Source organism: Condylura cristata, unplaced genomic scaffold (genome assembly GCF_000260355.1).
Source record: "Condylura cristata isolate star-nosed mole 26May11 unplaced genomic scaffold, ConCri1.0 scaffold00001, whole genome shotgun sequence".
Classification (NCBI taxonomy): Eukaryota; Metazoa; Chordata; class Mammalia; order Eulipotyphla; family Talpidae; genus Condylura; species Condylura cristata.
In genome coordinates, this window is record NW_004567102.1 from 12281751 (window position 1) to 12298478 (window position 16728).

The window sequence follows — 16728 nt, forward strand, 5'->3', positions numbered from 1 at the left end:
AAGTTTTCTTTTCTGTCTCCTAATGGCATAATTTTGAATTATACCATTCTTAATTTTACTGAAATACAATGTATAGACCTGATTTTACATCAGTGTTTTTGGTGTTCTGTGTAAAAATTTGCCTATCTCAGGTCTCATATTGCTTTAAACTAAAGAAGTGTTGGGGAGATTTTAAAAGAGGGCCCCTGTGCACTTGGTATGTCATTTAGTATCAAGGTGGTTGCAGGATTAAGCAGGGTAAGGCACTCTTCCAGTTCCCTGCCAGGGACCTCCTTCCAGGCCTTGCTCTAATTCCTGACCTTCCAGAGGAGATGCTGCCAGCCAGGAAGAGCCCCCATGGGTTAATTCCACCCCAGGATAAGTCTTCAGGCTGTCACTCCTCCAGAATGACCCCACAAAAATACCCAATTCAGGAAGACCACACAGAAATGACACCACAGGGACAAAGAGTCATTCACCAGGTATATTTGAAGTCTAAGCTCTTTGAGCTATACACGTGCACAAATGATTCAATTGGTGGAAATCTCCCCCTTCCCCTCCACGTTTAAACTTTTCAAACTTAAAATAATGCTAAAGAGGTTTGCATAATGTGTGTCATGGAAATGCTGAGGAGATTCTGACTTTCTTAGTGCTGGGAGGTCCCCTTCAAGAGCGTTTCCCACGTTTTACCTGTCTCCTGGGAAAAGCAACTTTTCATCTTCTCCCCAAACCCAACCTAATGGAAGAATTACCTGATCTGAGATAGACACTGACTTGGCAATAAATTTCCCTAAGACTCACTCCACTGTCTTCATTTGAGGATTACATACAACGGTCACTTCCACGCTCACTAAATTTGTTTGGAAATATTTGATGCGTGTTTTAAAACATTTAACCATCATTTCCAAGCATTTTCTCTCACTCCGATTTCCTTAGAACCTACATTTTGAAAATTCCAGGTAGGTTAAAAAGCCAGATGAAGAGCAAGAAGGCTGAGAATTCACAAAATGGTTGAATAGGGCCAGTTTCTGCCTCTCAACAGCGGAGGGCAGCGCTTCTTCCACTAGAGGGCAGGGTTACTCCACTCTAAGGTCCAGTCCAGCATTTCTCAAAATCCAAAATCCTCCACAGCAAAAGGAAAGTCAAAGCATTTGCTTATTATACACTCCTCAGATTTTATTTTCAAAAGGAGTCTTCGTGTTTTTTTCTTTTATGGAAACTCAGGATTTAACAAGCAATGCTGTCCTCAGTTTGGCCTGTACTGTATCCAGTACTATATTGCTATATTCACAGTAGAACGGACTTTAGTTTCTGAGTAATCAGTCTATGTTTTAAGTTTCTATGAAACGAACATATACCTTAATCAAAACCCACAACAACCCTCTATCTCTTGACTGTATTGTTGTTCTTGTGTGTTTTCTGAGGCTTGGGTAATGAAGGTATTTCCCCACTCCGTCACAATTGGCATTTGCATCTAAAGTAATTCATTAATGTACAGGAGTAGATGAGGCCTGGCACAAACAGCAGAAGGTAATGGTTCTATAAGTGTATCTTCTGTAATGCACTTTGGGCTAGAGAAATAGAAAAATCACATGTAATGAAAACAAATCATTTTTGAGCAATCTCGGCATTGCGTGAATAGGTTCAGCATGTATCTATCATTCTTTCATTTTAATATGCTCAGCACTGCTCCAGTCTGGAGATTTAACTTCACCAAATTGTCTACAACTGACACTTGCATCTTCACTTTATTTAAAAACAAGTGGTCTTGATAGCAAAGATGTTGGCTAATCATTTATCTATTGGCATGAGAAGTCTGCGCCCTTTCGAAATTCAGCATTATCCATAATAGTATATAGCATTATCGGATTATCTGTATTAGTATATGAATGCATTCATAAGCAATGCACATGTTACGTTTTTAAGCAGCTAATGGCTGAACAATCACTAAATAAAAAACATCCAGATTTTAAAAGCACAGCTGAAACATTTGTACAAATATACAAAGAGAAAAAACAATCGTTCAGACACCATGAAACTTTTGTAATAAATAGGTTTGTCTGAAATCGGTCTCTTTCACCCTGGACAAGCCTCCCCAACGAGACTGGGAAAGTTCTCTATGAAGGTGGTCAAAAGCTACTGAGGAATATCTTTGGGGCCAAGCTCAGTTTTGCCTCCAGGAATTTCAACAGAGCTATAAAGTATTGACTCAAAATCGTGAATCTACCCAGACTTGTTTAGCTGGATGATGCTGATCATTTCACTAATCTAGACCGGACATGGCTGGATGCTGACAATTGGTGAGTTATATTACACCCTCAAATCATGAAAATAAATGCTGGTGATCATGCATGTCCTGGGAATGTTGGGATGCAGAGGACTGAGTGAGACCAGATAGGGGTATCTCATGCAGTCAAAGTCAAGTTTACTTATGGTCCTACTTAAGTGGCCAGGACAAAACAAAGCACACACATCAGGACTGGGACTGAAACAGCTCACAAATAACACCGGTGCGATTTGTTACTGATGTCTCTGGCTTGGATCAACATGAGAGAATGAAGATAGGCTGTGCTGATTGTTTAATAAGAAAATACTACTTTTTTTCTAGAACCTTCTAAATAATGGATTATACTTGATGGGTATGACATGATCAGGAAACATACCACTTTTTCCTAGCCCTTTTGTCCGAGAGGCTTGATTACAAGGAAGGAATCTCAAACAACCAAACACCCAGGGATTTAAAGGCAATTATTTGTTTTTCCGACAAACAACAGGGCAGGGCGGGGGAAGCATGATAAAGAAGAGACAGATATTATCCTCGAGGTGGAGCGGTGAGCTCAGTGAGCTCAGTTGGACACGGAGGGTGGCAGGCCGGGACGTCGGGTCTGGATGATTTTTGGCTTTGGGGAAGTCTTTGGATCCTCTTCTTCCTCGATGTCACTGTCACACACGTGTACCACGACGCTTGGGGTGGACTCAGTCCCTGCATGGAGCTCATACTTCTCTCCTGAAAAACAAGAGCAATGGGGATGAGCGAGGGAGAGGGTTTACAGATTCTTTGTTGGGGCTTGGCTGGGAAATGAGAACATTTTACAGAATATTTCATAGTATCTCAGGAAAACTGGGATCTTCTTCAGGGTTGTTATGGGGCAGTGGGAAACAGGATGAACTCAAAGTTTCATTGGCGCCCAGCTCCACCACTTTTAACTGTACAGCCATGAACAGGCCACTTTACCTCTCTCAGCCTCAGCCTCCTCCACTGTGAGTTTCAAAGTGGTAATGCTTGCACTCCACAGGACTATGGTGAGGTCTGGCACTGACTTGTCAGCTTCTCTTCTATTTCCCAGCATTACCACTAATTGCCAAGTACCCTCCAACCCATTACTTCACTTCTTCATCTTTTGGATAAGGCAGGCTCTTTGTTCTCTTCCAGCTATATAACTCTTAGAGCAGGAGCTGCCCCAGGACGGAATAAAGTGGGGTCATTCCTTATCTGGGATTGACAGTGGTTACTGGGCAACTGGTTAGATGGGCTGTCAAGGTCTCTTCTGGTTCCAAGAATCTGTCCTTGTTGATTGGTTCATCATACTGTTAAATCATTACTTGCCAAAGTGCTTCCTGTCTGTTTCATTTCAGGGAGAATTTACTGAGCATCTCTCAATGACTGGCCCATTGCTAGTCGTACAGGCTACACAATTTAAAACAAACGAATATATCTATGCCTTTCACAAAAACACAGACGGTGGCAACATGTAGAAAAGGAAGTGTCACTATATACCATGGAAGTGACGTACATGTCAAGGTGTCCTATGTTGATGTATTTCAAGGACTATGGTATCATACTGTGATGGCAATTAACTATGAAAGGCTTCGCAGTGAAGGTGACAGTTGACCTAAGTCTAAAAGACAAGTGGAACACCTCCAAGAGGTAGGCAGGAGGAGGCCTATAATTTATCAGCTATTGACTTTTTAGAATTGAATACATTTCAGAAGAGTCAATACATTTTTTGGTTTTTAGATCACAGAGTCTGTAGTACTTTTCACACAAACTAATTAGCAAAGTAATACAAACGAAGCTTTCCAGAATGTTCTCTTTCCAGTTAGAGTCTGAGCAGCCTTTATCAGGCACTCTCACCATCCCTAGTGTGGCGAGTGAAGGCTTCTCTGCATGGCAATAGTGAATATGTTACAGAATGGTCAGCATTTCCCTGATACTGGCAGTACAGAGGGATGGAGCCAGCCAGCCTCAGGGTGTATGAAGTTGGTAATTTCAAGTCTAGATTTGGTGAAATTGTAAGGAGGACGGTATCGACAGATATGAAATCTCTGACATAAGCTTGATTAGAGGACACCAGTGACCAAGGCAGGGGATGTGGAGCAGAAACAGGAAGGCAGGAAGGAGATATGTGCTTGAGTGTCACCACGGTCTGAGCATGAACACATACACACACGTGCACAGCCCCATCCTCCTCAGAGCAGAAACTGATAGTGCTAACCGATCATGCCACAATCCTCCCAAATTACTACATGTATGTGTTGGGAGTTGTGAACACACTGATGTCTCTTAGCTGTGAGTCTTGTTCTCCCTAAAGGATTGTGTCATTTTAATCAAAGCCTCAAGGTAGAGGAGCCACTTCAGATATAGCCACGAGCGGAGCCTACAACAAACCAGTCTGATCTAAGTGTCACCTCTAGGTAGCATCTTTGAGCAGTGGTCCTTGAACACCTGACAGTTCACTAGGGTGCTTATTGAAAACAGCATTTACCAAATTCCAATTTAGTGATATCTGCCTTGACAGCCGGCATTGTCAGATACATTTTGTTGTTTTGGGGCTGTGGTCATTGTGCCGGGGTTTTGCATGCCAGCCAGGAGGCTGTGCCTGTGTGGGACATCAGCTCACACAGAAGGTGTCCTTCCCTCCTTTCCTTTTCTCCAGAGGAAATGGGGTTAGTGCAGGTAGGGGAGCATGCAGGGAGGGCTGCTGACAGAGGAGAAACCCAGATCAGCTCTGCGGCCACTCCCAGCCAGCAGCATCTGCTCAACTCCAGCTGAGTTCCCATCCTTGTTGCTAGGTGAACATCAAGTCCCTCAATATTTGACAGCAAACAGGACTGACTGCATTGTATCCGGGGCTTTGAAAATTTCTTTCCTCCAGGAATACTTTGTAATTCAGCATGAGATACTCCCCAAGAAGAGACAGAGGAAGCCACCAATGGGATGACCTGGCTGTATGGATAGGATTTCTTCTAGGTTTGCACACTTGGCGAAGCACCTTTTTCTTTTCTTTTCTTTCTTTATTTTTTAAACAATATAATAGTTTGTTTTACATCATTTTGTGCCTTTTTCCATCTCAGTTGTAATCCCCGTGGGCTTCCCATCACCACATCACACATGTGCCGTCACCATGGTCCGGTGCACTCCTCCCCACCCCCATTTTTGACCCCATTCTCCACTCCACCCCTGCAAAATGTCTCTGGTATATAGTTGCTCATATTATTATTTTTTTCTCCAGTTCTTTATGCTCCTGCTATGAATAAACTCATTTGGTATTTTTCTTTTTCTTTTTCTTTCTGGCTTATTTCACTAAGCACGATCCCTTCCAGCTCCATCTACGTTGCCACAAAAGGCATGAGTTTATCATTTTTGGTTGCTGAGTAATATTCCATTGTGTATATGTACCACATCTTTTTTTTATTTTATAACAGTTTATTTTTACATCATTTTGTACATTTTTTTCCATCTCAATTGTAATCCCCATGTGTACCACATCTTTTTAATCCAGTCATCTACAAACACCAGGGGTCTATTCATGGCCCCACTGGTTGTGCTGCTGGCTCTCTTGTGCCAGAGACCGGGTAGAATATGCCATGGTAGGGTAACCAGAAGATTGCGGGGTTTGGGGTTCAGTAGTGGTGATGTGATAGCAGGGGTTCAGGGGGCTGATAAGACACCTTGACCCATGTCTCAGGTGCTGGCAAGAAGCTTTTTATTTCATTTTATTTTAAATTTATTTATTAAATTTCTGATTGTTGTTAATTCTTGGACAGTATTTGCTTTATCCTCTCAGGTGTAGTCTCTGTAGTTCTCCCCCCATGACAGGTGTAGTCTCTGTAGTTCTCCCCCCATGACAGGTGTAGTCTCTGTAGTTCTCCCCCATGACAGGTGTAGTCTCTGTAGTTCTCTCCCCCTGTGAGCCATCATCACAGTCCCTGTTTTGATCCCTTCCCCTCCCCTAGTGTATTGGCAAGAAGTATTTTAAAACATTGCAAAATACACACACACACACAATTAAACTGTTTGTTTGCCCTGTTTTGTATAAAAACATTCCCCTAAAGGCATCTCTAGTTGCATATGGTAACTCATTCCAAAGCAGATGCTTTTCTCTCATTCTGGGTGTGGGGGGCACATTAAGGATGTTGGGGAGGGGGTGCTCCTTGCGGGGCAACTTTCATGTGGCCTAACAAAGTCAGATTGGTTGGGAGTAGAGCTATTTTATTACTGTGATCCCATTAACTCTGACATTTCACTGTTCTAATTTTGGAAACGTTCTTACTATCAAAAACCAGCAAAGCTTAACAGCTGCTGAGAGTCCACAAAATAAAAAGAAATAACTTTTGTCTTGCTGGATGGAATTATTCTTTTTTGGGCGGCTCTTTCCCTTAAGGCTTCAGCTAATTCCTCTATCACAAGGGGTGACGTCAATGCTGTCACCCAGCACAGGGCCCTGCTGGGCTCAGTCGAGGACAAGAAGCCCCAGGGGCTTGTCCACCTGGCGTGGGGCGGGTCCTGTCACAGTGCAGGGACAAGGGCCAGGTGACCAGCATTTTTGTGAAAGGGCAGAGTTCGCCTACCACATGCTCATTTTCAAGTCTGTTTTCAAACTGTCCTCTATCCTGTGAGCAGAGAGGAGCCTAGGACCGACAGCTTTCAGAAAATGCATGGAGATGGGTTTTCCATCTACCTCCATGAAACAAATTCCAGCCAGGCAAGTGTGACATCCTGTAGGGGACAGCCAAAAGTTAATTCTCATCCAAGCTTCTGGAGTGGCTAGCGGCTTCCAACAGTTCAAAATAGATGTCTCAGTTCTGTCCTCATTTCCCAAGCTGATGGAGACAGGATGGTGATTCTTGCAAGTCTGGAGAAGTGGAGCCACAGGCAGCTGCTTCTTCTTAGGAAGGAAGAGGTCAAGTCCCTGTGCAGACCAGGGTGCAGTGACACTATTCTCAGAAAAGCATGTTGGTGATGCTGGTTCAGTGCACTGGCAGTTCTCTATCACGTCATTTCCAACATATGGGCCACACATACGTTGGCTGTTTTTTGAACTGTCTCTAAAATAATCAGTGTACTTATGACTGGCATGTAAAAGTCAGCAGAATGCATAATGCAGTTGTGATAAGGGCGGGGAAAGGACCCAGAGCTATAATGATGTATATTAAAGCTGAGTTCAGACTGTTCAGATTACTACCAAGAAACTTTTGTGATAGAGGGAAAGAGAAATCCTCTAAAATGGCCCTCCTTGGTGGCACAACAGGTTAAAGCACAGCACTATGAAGCTATCACAGCCCCTGCAGCACCAGTTCGATCCCCAGCCAGGGAGCTGACCCACATTGCCCAGCAGACCTCTGCTGACCTGCCCACTGCTCCCCTCAGCAGTGTATTTCAGTCAATCTGCCTGATCTGCTCCCCACTCTGTCTCTGGTGAACCCTCTCACTGCCCCTGTACCTCTGGCCTGTACCCCAGTTCTGTATGTATAAACAAAGAAATCTTTAAAAAATAAAAAAAGAAAGAAAGGTAAAGAAATCCTCTAAAAACTTCACTGCCCTCTGGGACAAGTCTCCAAGGAGGAGATGGAGCCCTGCATGAGGAGCGTCAGGACACAACAAAGTCTAGACAGGCACAGGCTCAGGTTGGCTCTTCCCTCAGCATCGACCGGTGTGCTTGTCTGGAACAGCGTGAATTCCCAATTCCCATCACAATGGAGAGCTCCGTACCAGGCCCAATCTCACACGGGAGATTAGGCTTCCTGACATCTCGATATAACTCACATCTCTAAAGTAGAGTTATTTATTTTCTCTGTCAATCTATGTTTCCTTCCCAACTATCACTTTTCTCTTGGAAGTTCCATCATTCTTTCAGCCTTCTAAATAAAATTTTCAGAATCAGTCTGTCATCCTTAAATCTTCTCTGTCTTTCATCTTCTGTAGTTAATCAGTCTCTGATCGTTGTTGAATGTTGTTTTGAAACATTTCTCTACTTGCTCGTCCCCACCCCTGGCTGGTAGTGAGGCTCTTTGTGGTTTCCCTCCTCCCACTTACAGCGCTCTTAGTTAGCTGGTTTCCTCACCACAAGTCTCCCTGCCAGAAGAAGCTTCCTTAAAAAAAATATCTGCAGACTTCGCTTTATCACACCCTAGAGATGTGACCCTGGGGGCCCTATAGCATTTCTAAGTCTCAGTGTTCTTCACCCCTAAATGGGAATAACCACCATGCTCTTGGGATACTAGGAAATATATGTGGTCACATATTTGATGAAGCCCTCCCGAGATGTATGATATGATTATTTAATGTGACATTATTTTTATCGTTTCTGGTTTTTAATGTGATGGACTAATTCACTCACACCATAGAAAAGTTAAAGGGCTAAACAGCTGAATGATTGAGAAGAGCTTTCACTCCATGGAGGCACTGCAGGAATAAGGGGTGATGGTGACCTACTGAGTCCCAGGGTTCAGGTCAACACTGGGTGTTGTGGTCCTATCTCAAAATGCATTCATCCTTCCCCTAACCAATCACTTCCTGCACCCCAACTTTCCCCATCCCACATACACACTTTTTCTTGTCTCTTTTCTGTCCTTTTCCTTTTCTCTTTTGACCTGTTTCCATACTGCTATTCCTTCAAGAGGAAAAATCTTAGCTTGTTTTTGAATGAGATCTCTGAGTTCTTTAGCTGAGACAGTGTGAACCACTTATTTATAATGCTTAATCATTTTACTTTTGTGTGTCACTCATTAGTTATTTCATCCGGTGATGTTTTAGTGTTGTTTTAGTGATTCTAAATCATTGAAGCTAGAATTTTAACTTCTCTTATGAAAGCTATAGCTGGCAGTGCATGTAAGTGCTCAATAATTATATTATTGCTTTATAAAAGACATCAACTTGACTATGTATGATCAGCACATTCGAGACATGAATTTTTCTCCCATGGGTTGTGTAAATTTTAGCTTTTCAATTAAGCTGAAAACTCTTTAAGAGCAGGTGTTTATCCTATGGTCAGCATGCTATCAGTAGCAAGTTATAGGAAGTGTCATAGACACTTGATAACTGCCTTAAAATGTATTTACTGGGAGGGCCCTCCCTGGTGGCGCAGTGGGTTAAAGCACAGCACAAAGAAGCTTAAGCCACTTCCGCATGAGTTCGATCCCTGCCTGCCCTGGAGGAGATCCATGTGGCGAGGCAGACCTCTCCTGGCCCGCCCACTGCTCCCCTCAGCAGCGTACTTCATTGATCTGTCTGTTCTGCACCCCACTCTGTCTCTGGTGAATCCTCTCACTCTCCACATCTCTGGCCTGTACCCCACTTCTGTACGAATAAATAAATAAATCTTTAAAAAAAATGTATTTACTGGGGACTCACTAAATGCAAAGCAGTGCCAATCACTTTGCATAATTTATATATTTCATCATGACAATAGCTCTGTAAGGTGGCCTTGAAAATGTCTAGTTGCGGTAAGAGGAAATTGGGATCACATGGGTAGTAATTGACTAGCTCAGGTTCAGTCTCAACCTGTTTAATTTCACAGACTATGCTCCCAGTGACTCCCCATCTTGCCTCTGCCTCTCATCACCCCAGTGGCTCCATATTGTCAAGAGGATCCCCAGCAAGGAAGCCTACTTTTAACTTTTTTCTTGTGTGTAGTACATTTTCATGCTAACATATTTTTAGTAATTATTTGTTCTCTAGCTAAAGACAGACTATTTTTCTTGCATCTTGCTTGTTTTTGTTTTGGCCAATTACTAGTTATTTTAGGTATGGTTTCCTTTACAATGAATTTTCTCAAAAGACAAATAAATTCTAAAAGGAAGAGGACTACATATTATCAAAAGAATTCATTTATGTCTCCTGTGGTAGCTTTGAACTTTGGGGAACAATCCTCTGTTTCCTTTTTGTTTTAACTTTATTTGCTCTTATATTAAAGGTGAATTCTCAATAGGAAAGTTGTTTTTGCAAAGATGATTGCGTTCTGCAAAGACGGTTGTAATACTCATCCAACATTACTCTCCTACAACCTAACCTCTCTTCTCCATCAAGGCCTGATCCTACTTTGTTCTCTCCCTTCACCTCTAAGCAGGCCTTTAAGACTGCCTTGACCAGAGTGATTCTTAATTCACAAAAATGCCCTTCCAACTTGCTCCACCATGGTGCTCACTCTTGAAAGCCCTCCTCCATGTTGTAAGGAAGCCCAAGCAGCCCATGAAGAGGCTTGCATACAGAGATCCCAGAGCACTGACCCACAGCTGAAGTGACCTTTCAGTCAACACCCACAACAACCTGCCGGTCCCATGTTAACCATCACAAATGTTGTTTCAGTCCCTTTAGTAGGTGTGGTCCACAGCTGAGTTGTCTCCATCATATGGCACAGAGCAGAGATGAGCTATCCCCCTAAATCCTGTTAAAGAGCAGATCTGTAGGTATTGCTATAGATCTTAATGATTGTTATTGTCTTAAGCCTTCCATTTTGGGGCAATCTGTTATGTAGCAATGGATAAGAGTATATGCATTTGGTTATAGATCCTGGACATTTTGTTCAAAGCAAGCTAAGCCACTACAACTTAAATTAATTTCTGTTTGCCTCTTTGCCTATGCTTCAAATGTTGCTGCAGGAGAATGGATACATCGCCAGTAACAGGTTTCCTTCTCTGTCTGGGAACTCCATTAGCATATCACTCCAGCTCCTCTCTTAGTTCTCTCTGTAGAAAAGTAACACCTGCTGGATAGGTTACTTTGGGGAAAGAACCAGAAGTGATCAGCTCACTCTCTCCTACCCTTCTCTTTGATCCATCCCTGCCTGTGAAGGGAGGGGCTCTGCTCCTGGTCATAGTCTAAACCCAGCAGAAAAAATGTAGCTACATGGAGCAATCTGACATTTCCTGTCTTTGTGGCGGTGTGAGTAAAATTGCCTGGTTCCTGTAGTCAGCCTTAGGGAGCGCTGGCTATTGCTCAACTCAGTCACACATTCTCAGCTGTAGCCTTTCATCAGGCATTAGTGATCTCAAGTCTTCATCTAACCCTCAGGGAATTCTGACCCAATCAGAGAAAAGGCAGATATCAGCTATGAAATGACTGAACTGGAAGAATGGATAATGGCTGATGAAGGAAAGTACTAAGACCATTTCTACAGGACCCTTGAACAAACCTCTGGGTGGTGCTAAGCTTTGGATTAAAAAGAAGGAAAATTCCAAAGTAAAATCACATTGGGCTTGGTCATATTTGAGAAGCACTGCAAGCACCTACCTCAAATATTTTTATTGTGATTATGATTGTGTGTGTGTGCACGTGTGTGTGTTTTTAAAGATTTATTTATTTGTGCATACAGAACTGGGGTACAGGCCAGAGGCTCAGGGGTGGTGAGAGGCTTCACCAGAGACAGAGTGGGGAACAGAACAGGCAGATCAACGAAGTACACTGCTGAGGGGAACAGCGCGCAGGTCAGGAGAGATCTGCCACACCATGTGGTCACCTCCGGGGCAAGCGGGAATCGAACTCATGCGGAAGCGGCTTTAGATTCTCAGTGCTGTGCTTTAACCCGCTGCGCCACCAGGGAGGGCCGCACGTGTGTGTTTTTAAGAGGAAGTGGGGAACCTCAATCTTGTGCAATAAAAAATTAAAACAGAATTTCTAGGTGTAGGTGGGTCAGTTTTATGGAATATGCTGCCTGCTGGGAGACTGAAAAGAGTTGGAGATGAAAGGTGTTCACATTTAGATTTCCTTTCCTTTCAAGTGTTAGGCTGAAGATTTGGTCAAATTTGGCAAGGAGAAGACCCACAGACTGTAGAGGCCAGGCTCACTGCTAGGGAAGCTTGGGCACTGAGCAGCTCCAGGATGAGAGGGAGGGGGCGGGAGAGCAGGACAAGCCAAGGACAGAGCCCTGGAGAGGGAGGAGGTGGGGCGGGGGTAAGGTACAGCTCGCACTGCCCTCTAGCCAGTCATAGGCAGTTTTATTTTTTTGAAGATTTACTTATTTATGCATACAGAACTGGGGTACAGGCCAAAGGTGCAGGGGCAGTGTGGAGAACAGGCTGACTGATGAACACGGCTGAGGGGAGCAGCGGGCAGGTCAGGAGAGGTCTGCCGCACCATGTGGGTCACCTCCGGGGCAGGGGTCGAACTCGTGCTGAAGTGGCTTTAGCTTCTTAGTGCTGTGCTTTGACCTGCGTGTCACCAAGGAGGGCCCCCATAGGCAGTTTTATTTAAGCTTTATGTGTTTTATTTGAGCTTTATGTGTCCCTCAGTCCTGGCAGGGATGATGCCGGTTTGACTTTGGGTTCTAAGGGCTCAGTCACAACAAAAACATTTCCAAAAGTTGCACTGTTTTCCCCACTCAGATATACCATTTAACAGTATTTCAAACGATCTACTCACAAGTTTGTCGCTCCCTACTTTCTTTCTTTGCACAGGGAGGTAAAGAGTGTGAGTCTTAATGTGTATGTGCGTGTGTGTGCGTGTGTGTCCTGGGAGGGGTTGAAGTAGTAGATGACACCTTTCTCTTGTCTACCCCTTCTCCCCTCTCTGTCTGTTTCCACACTGGTCCGCTGTTCCCTTAGGAACAGTTCTTGCTTGCATGTTCATGACAACTATCACACTTGAGAATCACTTGAAACAGTGAAAGTGTGATCAGTGCACTTCTTAAGCAGGGTGCTACACTCCTAGTGCTGGCTGAAAGATGACTACCTTAGTTTAGTTTTTTTTTTTTTAAAGATTTATTTATTTATGCATACAGAACTAGGCTATAGGCCAGAGGTGCAGGGGCAGTGAGAGGATTCACCAGAGACAGAGTGGGGAGCAGAACAGGCAGATCGACGAAGTACACTGCTGAGGGGAGCAGCGGGCGGGTCAGGAGAGGTCTGCTGCGCCATGTGGTCACCTCCAAGGCAGGGGTAGAACTCATGCTGAAGTGGCTTTGGCTAGCTTGCAGTGCTGTGTCCTTACTCTTTGTGCCACCAGGGAGGGCCTGTTTTGTTTTGTTTTTGGTTGTCATGGGAACTGGGTTGGGTGTGGATACTGACATTTAGTAGGTGTGGCCCACAGACACTAAATATACTGTGACGTGGAGGGCTGTCAATTCCAAAATATCATTGCTTCCATTGTGTGAAACACTAAGTCTAGAGCTTAATATGGATACTCACATTTTAGTAGGAGATTAAGATATGGCTTAGAAATCAAATAATAATAAATAGCACACACTAAACATTCATTAGGTTCACCTTTGGACATATAAATGTATATGGAGTAATTCATTTGGGGTTTGCAACAATCTAGTTTTACTATGGAAGATGAACAAGGGAAAGGTGAATTAAGTTGCTCAAGGCCACACAGCTAAGTAAAAGCAGAGCTTAGATTCAAACACACAGAGTTTTTATCATCCTAACACAAGAAGAACACGTCCCTTCATGTTGTGGTTTCAATTGTAGCTAATAAAATAAAAAGAGGAGATATTTCATCACGGAAGGATATTTTGGAAATTAATAAAAAAAATAATCACAGCTACTTGGTAACTACCTATTCACAAGGGCAGTCTAAGAATGGAGAAATAATTTGTTTTCTAAGTTGAAGTGGGAAGAGGGACTCAGGATTAAAAGAATTATTCCAGGGAGGTACATCCTTTGCAGATTTTTTTTTTCTTTTGGATTCTTTGTGTTTTTATGTACTCATATTAAATTTTGGACAACCTGGGAGAAAAATGCTGTGGGTAGACTTGAGGGCGAGGAACAATAACTGAATAGCAACTTTGTCCTTTTTCCTTTGTGCAGCAGCTGCTTCCACCAAAGAATATTCTCTCAGCCTTGCTGACAAAAAGCATAAAGCAAAGCACAGACCAGCCCAACTATTTCACCACCAGTTCAGAGAACAAGTCCATGTAAATATCAACCACCACCCACCAGAACATGCACATTACCTTTTGATGGGTAGACACTATTCTGAGTGCTTTTCATGCCTCCATCCACCTGCTAGAGGGAATATCTCTGAGCACGCCGCACTAACTGGTACTGCCCAAAGCAGGATAATCATGACTCCACCAGGGATGTGGCTGTTACTACGTGCTAGGCCCTGCACTCATGCTTTGTGTATATTAATGATTCCATCTTCATGATGATCTTACAGGTTGTCAAATAATCACCATTTTTTTTTTTAAAAACAGGTGCAATAAACTCCCATGTTTATTGCTGCTTTATCTATAATAGGAAAGACATGGAATCACCCCAAATGCCCAAAAGTAGATGAGTGGATTAAAAAGATATGATACATATACACAGTGGAATATTACTCAGCAATCAAAATGAAAAACTCATGCATTTTGCAGCAACCTGGATGGAGCTGGAAGGGATCATGCTTAGTGAAATAAGCCAGAAAGAAAAAGAAAAATACTAGATGGTTTCACTCATAGCAAGAGCACAAGGGACTGGGGGGAAAAATCATAATGAACAACTATACACCAGAGACATTTTCCAGGGGTGGGGTGGGGAATGGGATCAAAAATGGGGGCAAGGGGAGTGCACTGGACTCAGGTGATGGCACATGGGTGATTTGGTGATGGGAAAGCCACGGGGATTACAACCGAGGAGGAAAAAGCACAAAATGATGTAAAAACAAACTACTATATTAAAAAGAAAAGGTGCAGTAAATTGTTCAGGGTCTCAATAGACAGGTAGATCTAGGGTTACTCAGTACCAAAGCTTGGCTACCATGCTTTATAGTCTGCTCTGCCGCAGGGGGCCAGAATGGGCTCCTGTTAGGAAAATATTATCAGTATGAGTGACATGACCCATCCATTCTCAGTCCTGAGCCACATCAGATCAGAGGAGGAAAACAGAAGGGGTTCTTTGTAAGTTGGTGGGGGAGGGAGTGTGGGGAGGGGCGATAAAGAGAGAGAGAGTTCTTCTGTAGTTTTTTATTTTATGAGAGTTGCTTTATTTCAATAAAAGAAAGTTTCTTTTGGGGTTTCCTCTAAGACTAGATGAGGGGACCATTTATCTTCATTCCCTCCTGAGTCATTTAGAACCTAAAAGACTAAGTCACAGTGAAAAATATTAGAAAGTTTCCAAAATTTGGAAACGTGTGTGTGTGTGTGTATGTGTGTCCACAGCTTTGGGAAATCAGCAAGTAAAATCAGCAAGTAACTTAAGAACAATAGACAGTTAAATAGCATATTTGAATGTGGGTGGGATTTGTGGTTTTTGGAAATTTCCTGATGGTTTTCCCTATAACTCAATACTTTAGGTCATAAATATCAATAATTACTCAGGAGGAAACAAAGAGATATAGATCGGTTATCTGCCTCTAGCTCTGTCTCCGTCTCTATCCCTGTTCCTGTCTCTATCTCGTCTCCGACTGATTGACTAAAGACCTAAATTAGTGCTTGGGGTAGGAAGTAGAAGGAAGCATCGAAATCTAGAAGGAAGACAAAGGCAAGAAAGTTTGAAGCAAATGTGAAGAAGGGATGGGAAGGTAAGAATAAGGGGGGAGGGGAAAGGGCCTCTCTAAGCATTATAAGGCGAGGTCAGAAGAAAGCGAGCTATAAGGAAGGATTGCTTTGTGGAGGTGTCCTGAAACTTTCTTCTTTGGGAAAGGACACTGCTGTTTTAACTTTCCCGATATGACGATCCTGGCAAAGGGAATAGCTTGGACACACACACACACACACACACACACACACACACACACTTTGTTTATCTCATCTATTCTGCTACAGTGTACATGTTTTACCTGTGTAATAAGAAAAAAAAATATTTTGTATTGCTGTTCAATTGTGACTGAATATGTGGAATACATACAAAAAAAAAAAAAAAAGCCCAGTAAAAATTTTCCCCTTTCTTCAAAAGGAGATAGAAAATCGTGAGCATGTGTCCTTGATCCAGGATCACAAATCCACATCTGTCAAGGGTGTGTGAGTAGCAGAAGGTGGGATATGAGGCTTTGGGGGAGTGAGGAGTGTGTGTGACGTGAGGAAACCTCAGACTAGAACACAGCAGACTATTTTATTTGCTTTCCATATCTGTGATCAGAAAATGGCAATGTTGAACAAGAGCTGAGGCTTATGTAATTATCATACCACATGCACCACAGATAAAGGTATTTATATTTTAAAAGTGGAATCTTCTTGTACTTTTGAATCAATGAGCCTGGAATAGAAAATGTTTTTTTCCTCACAGGTTATCCACATTAACGAAATATAGTTCCCATTTGGGGGAACAATGTATATAAAGCAGCAAAAGAGCACAATTGCTTTACTATGACATGTTTTAATGGAGAAAAATTTTGAAAAAATATCTAAATATAGCAGATGTAGGCAACTTGAAATTCGAGCACCATTTAGAGCCCTCCTCTGCTGCAGTTAACTAAAATTGATCTCTCTAACAAGAGCTAAAAATAGCAGGAAGGAAAAAGGGACCAGACGATGACTTTTCATATCTTTCCCTGCAGGCATTTCCATAACAATGAACATGACCTTCCAGAACCATCTAGAGAGGAGG

The 16728-nt window shown here is 42.9% G+C and overlaps 1 protein-coding gene across 4 annotated transcripts in view; it reads right to left on the reverse strand.

The window, feature by feature from the left end:
- Nucleotides 1-449: 449 nt before the first annotated feature.
- Nucleotides 450-16728, reverse strand: part of RCAN2 (regulator of calcineurin 2) — a 250664-nt gene continuing 234385 nt past the window's right edge. For all 4 annotated transcript variants that reach the window (XM_012722041.1, XM_012722044.1, XM_004673542.2 and 1 more), the window contains one exon: nt 450-2986. In XM_012722041.1, the coding sequence (XP_012577495.1) occupies nt 2826-2986 (161 nt within the window). In that variant the 3' untranslated portion in view covers nt 450-2825. The remainder of the gene's footprint in view (nt 2987-16728) is intronic.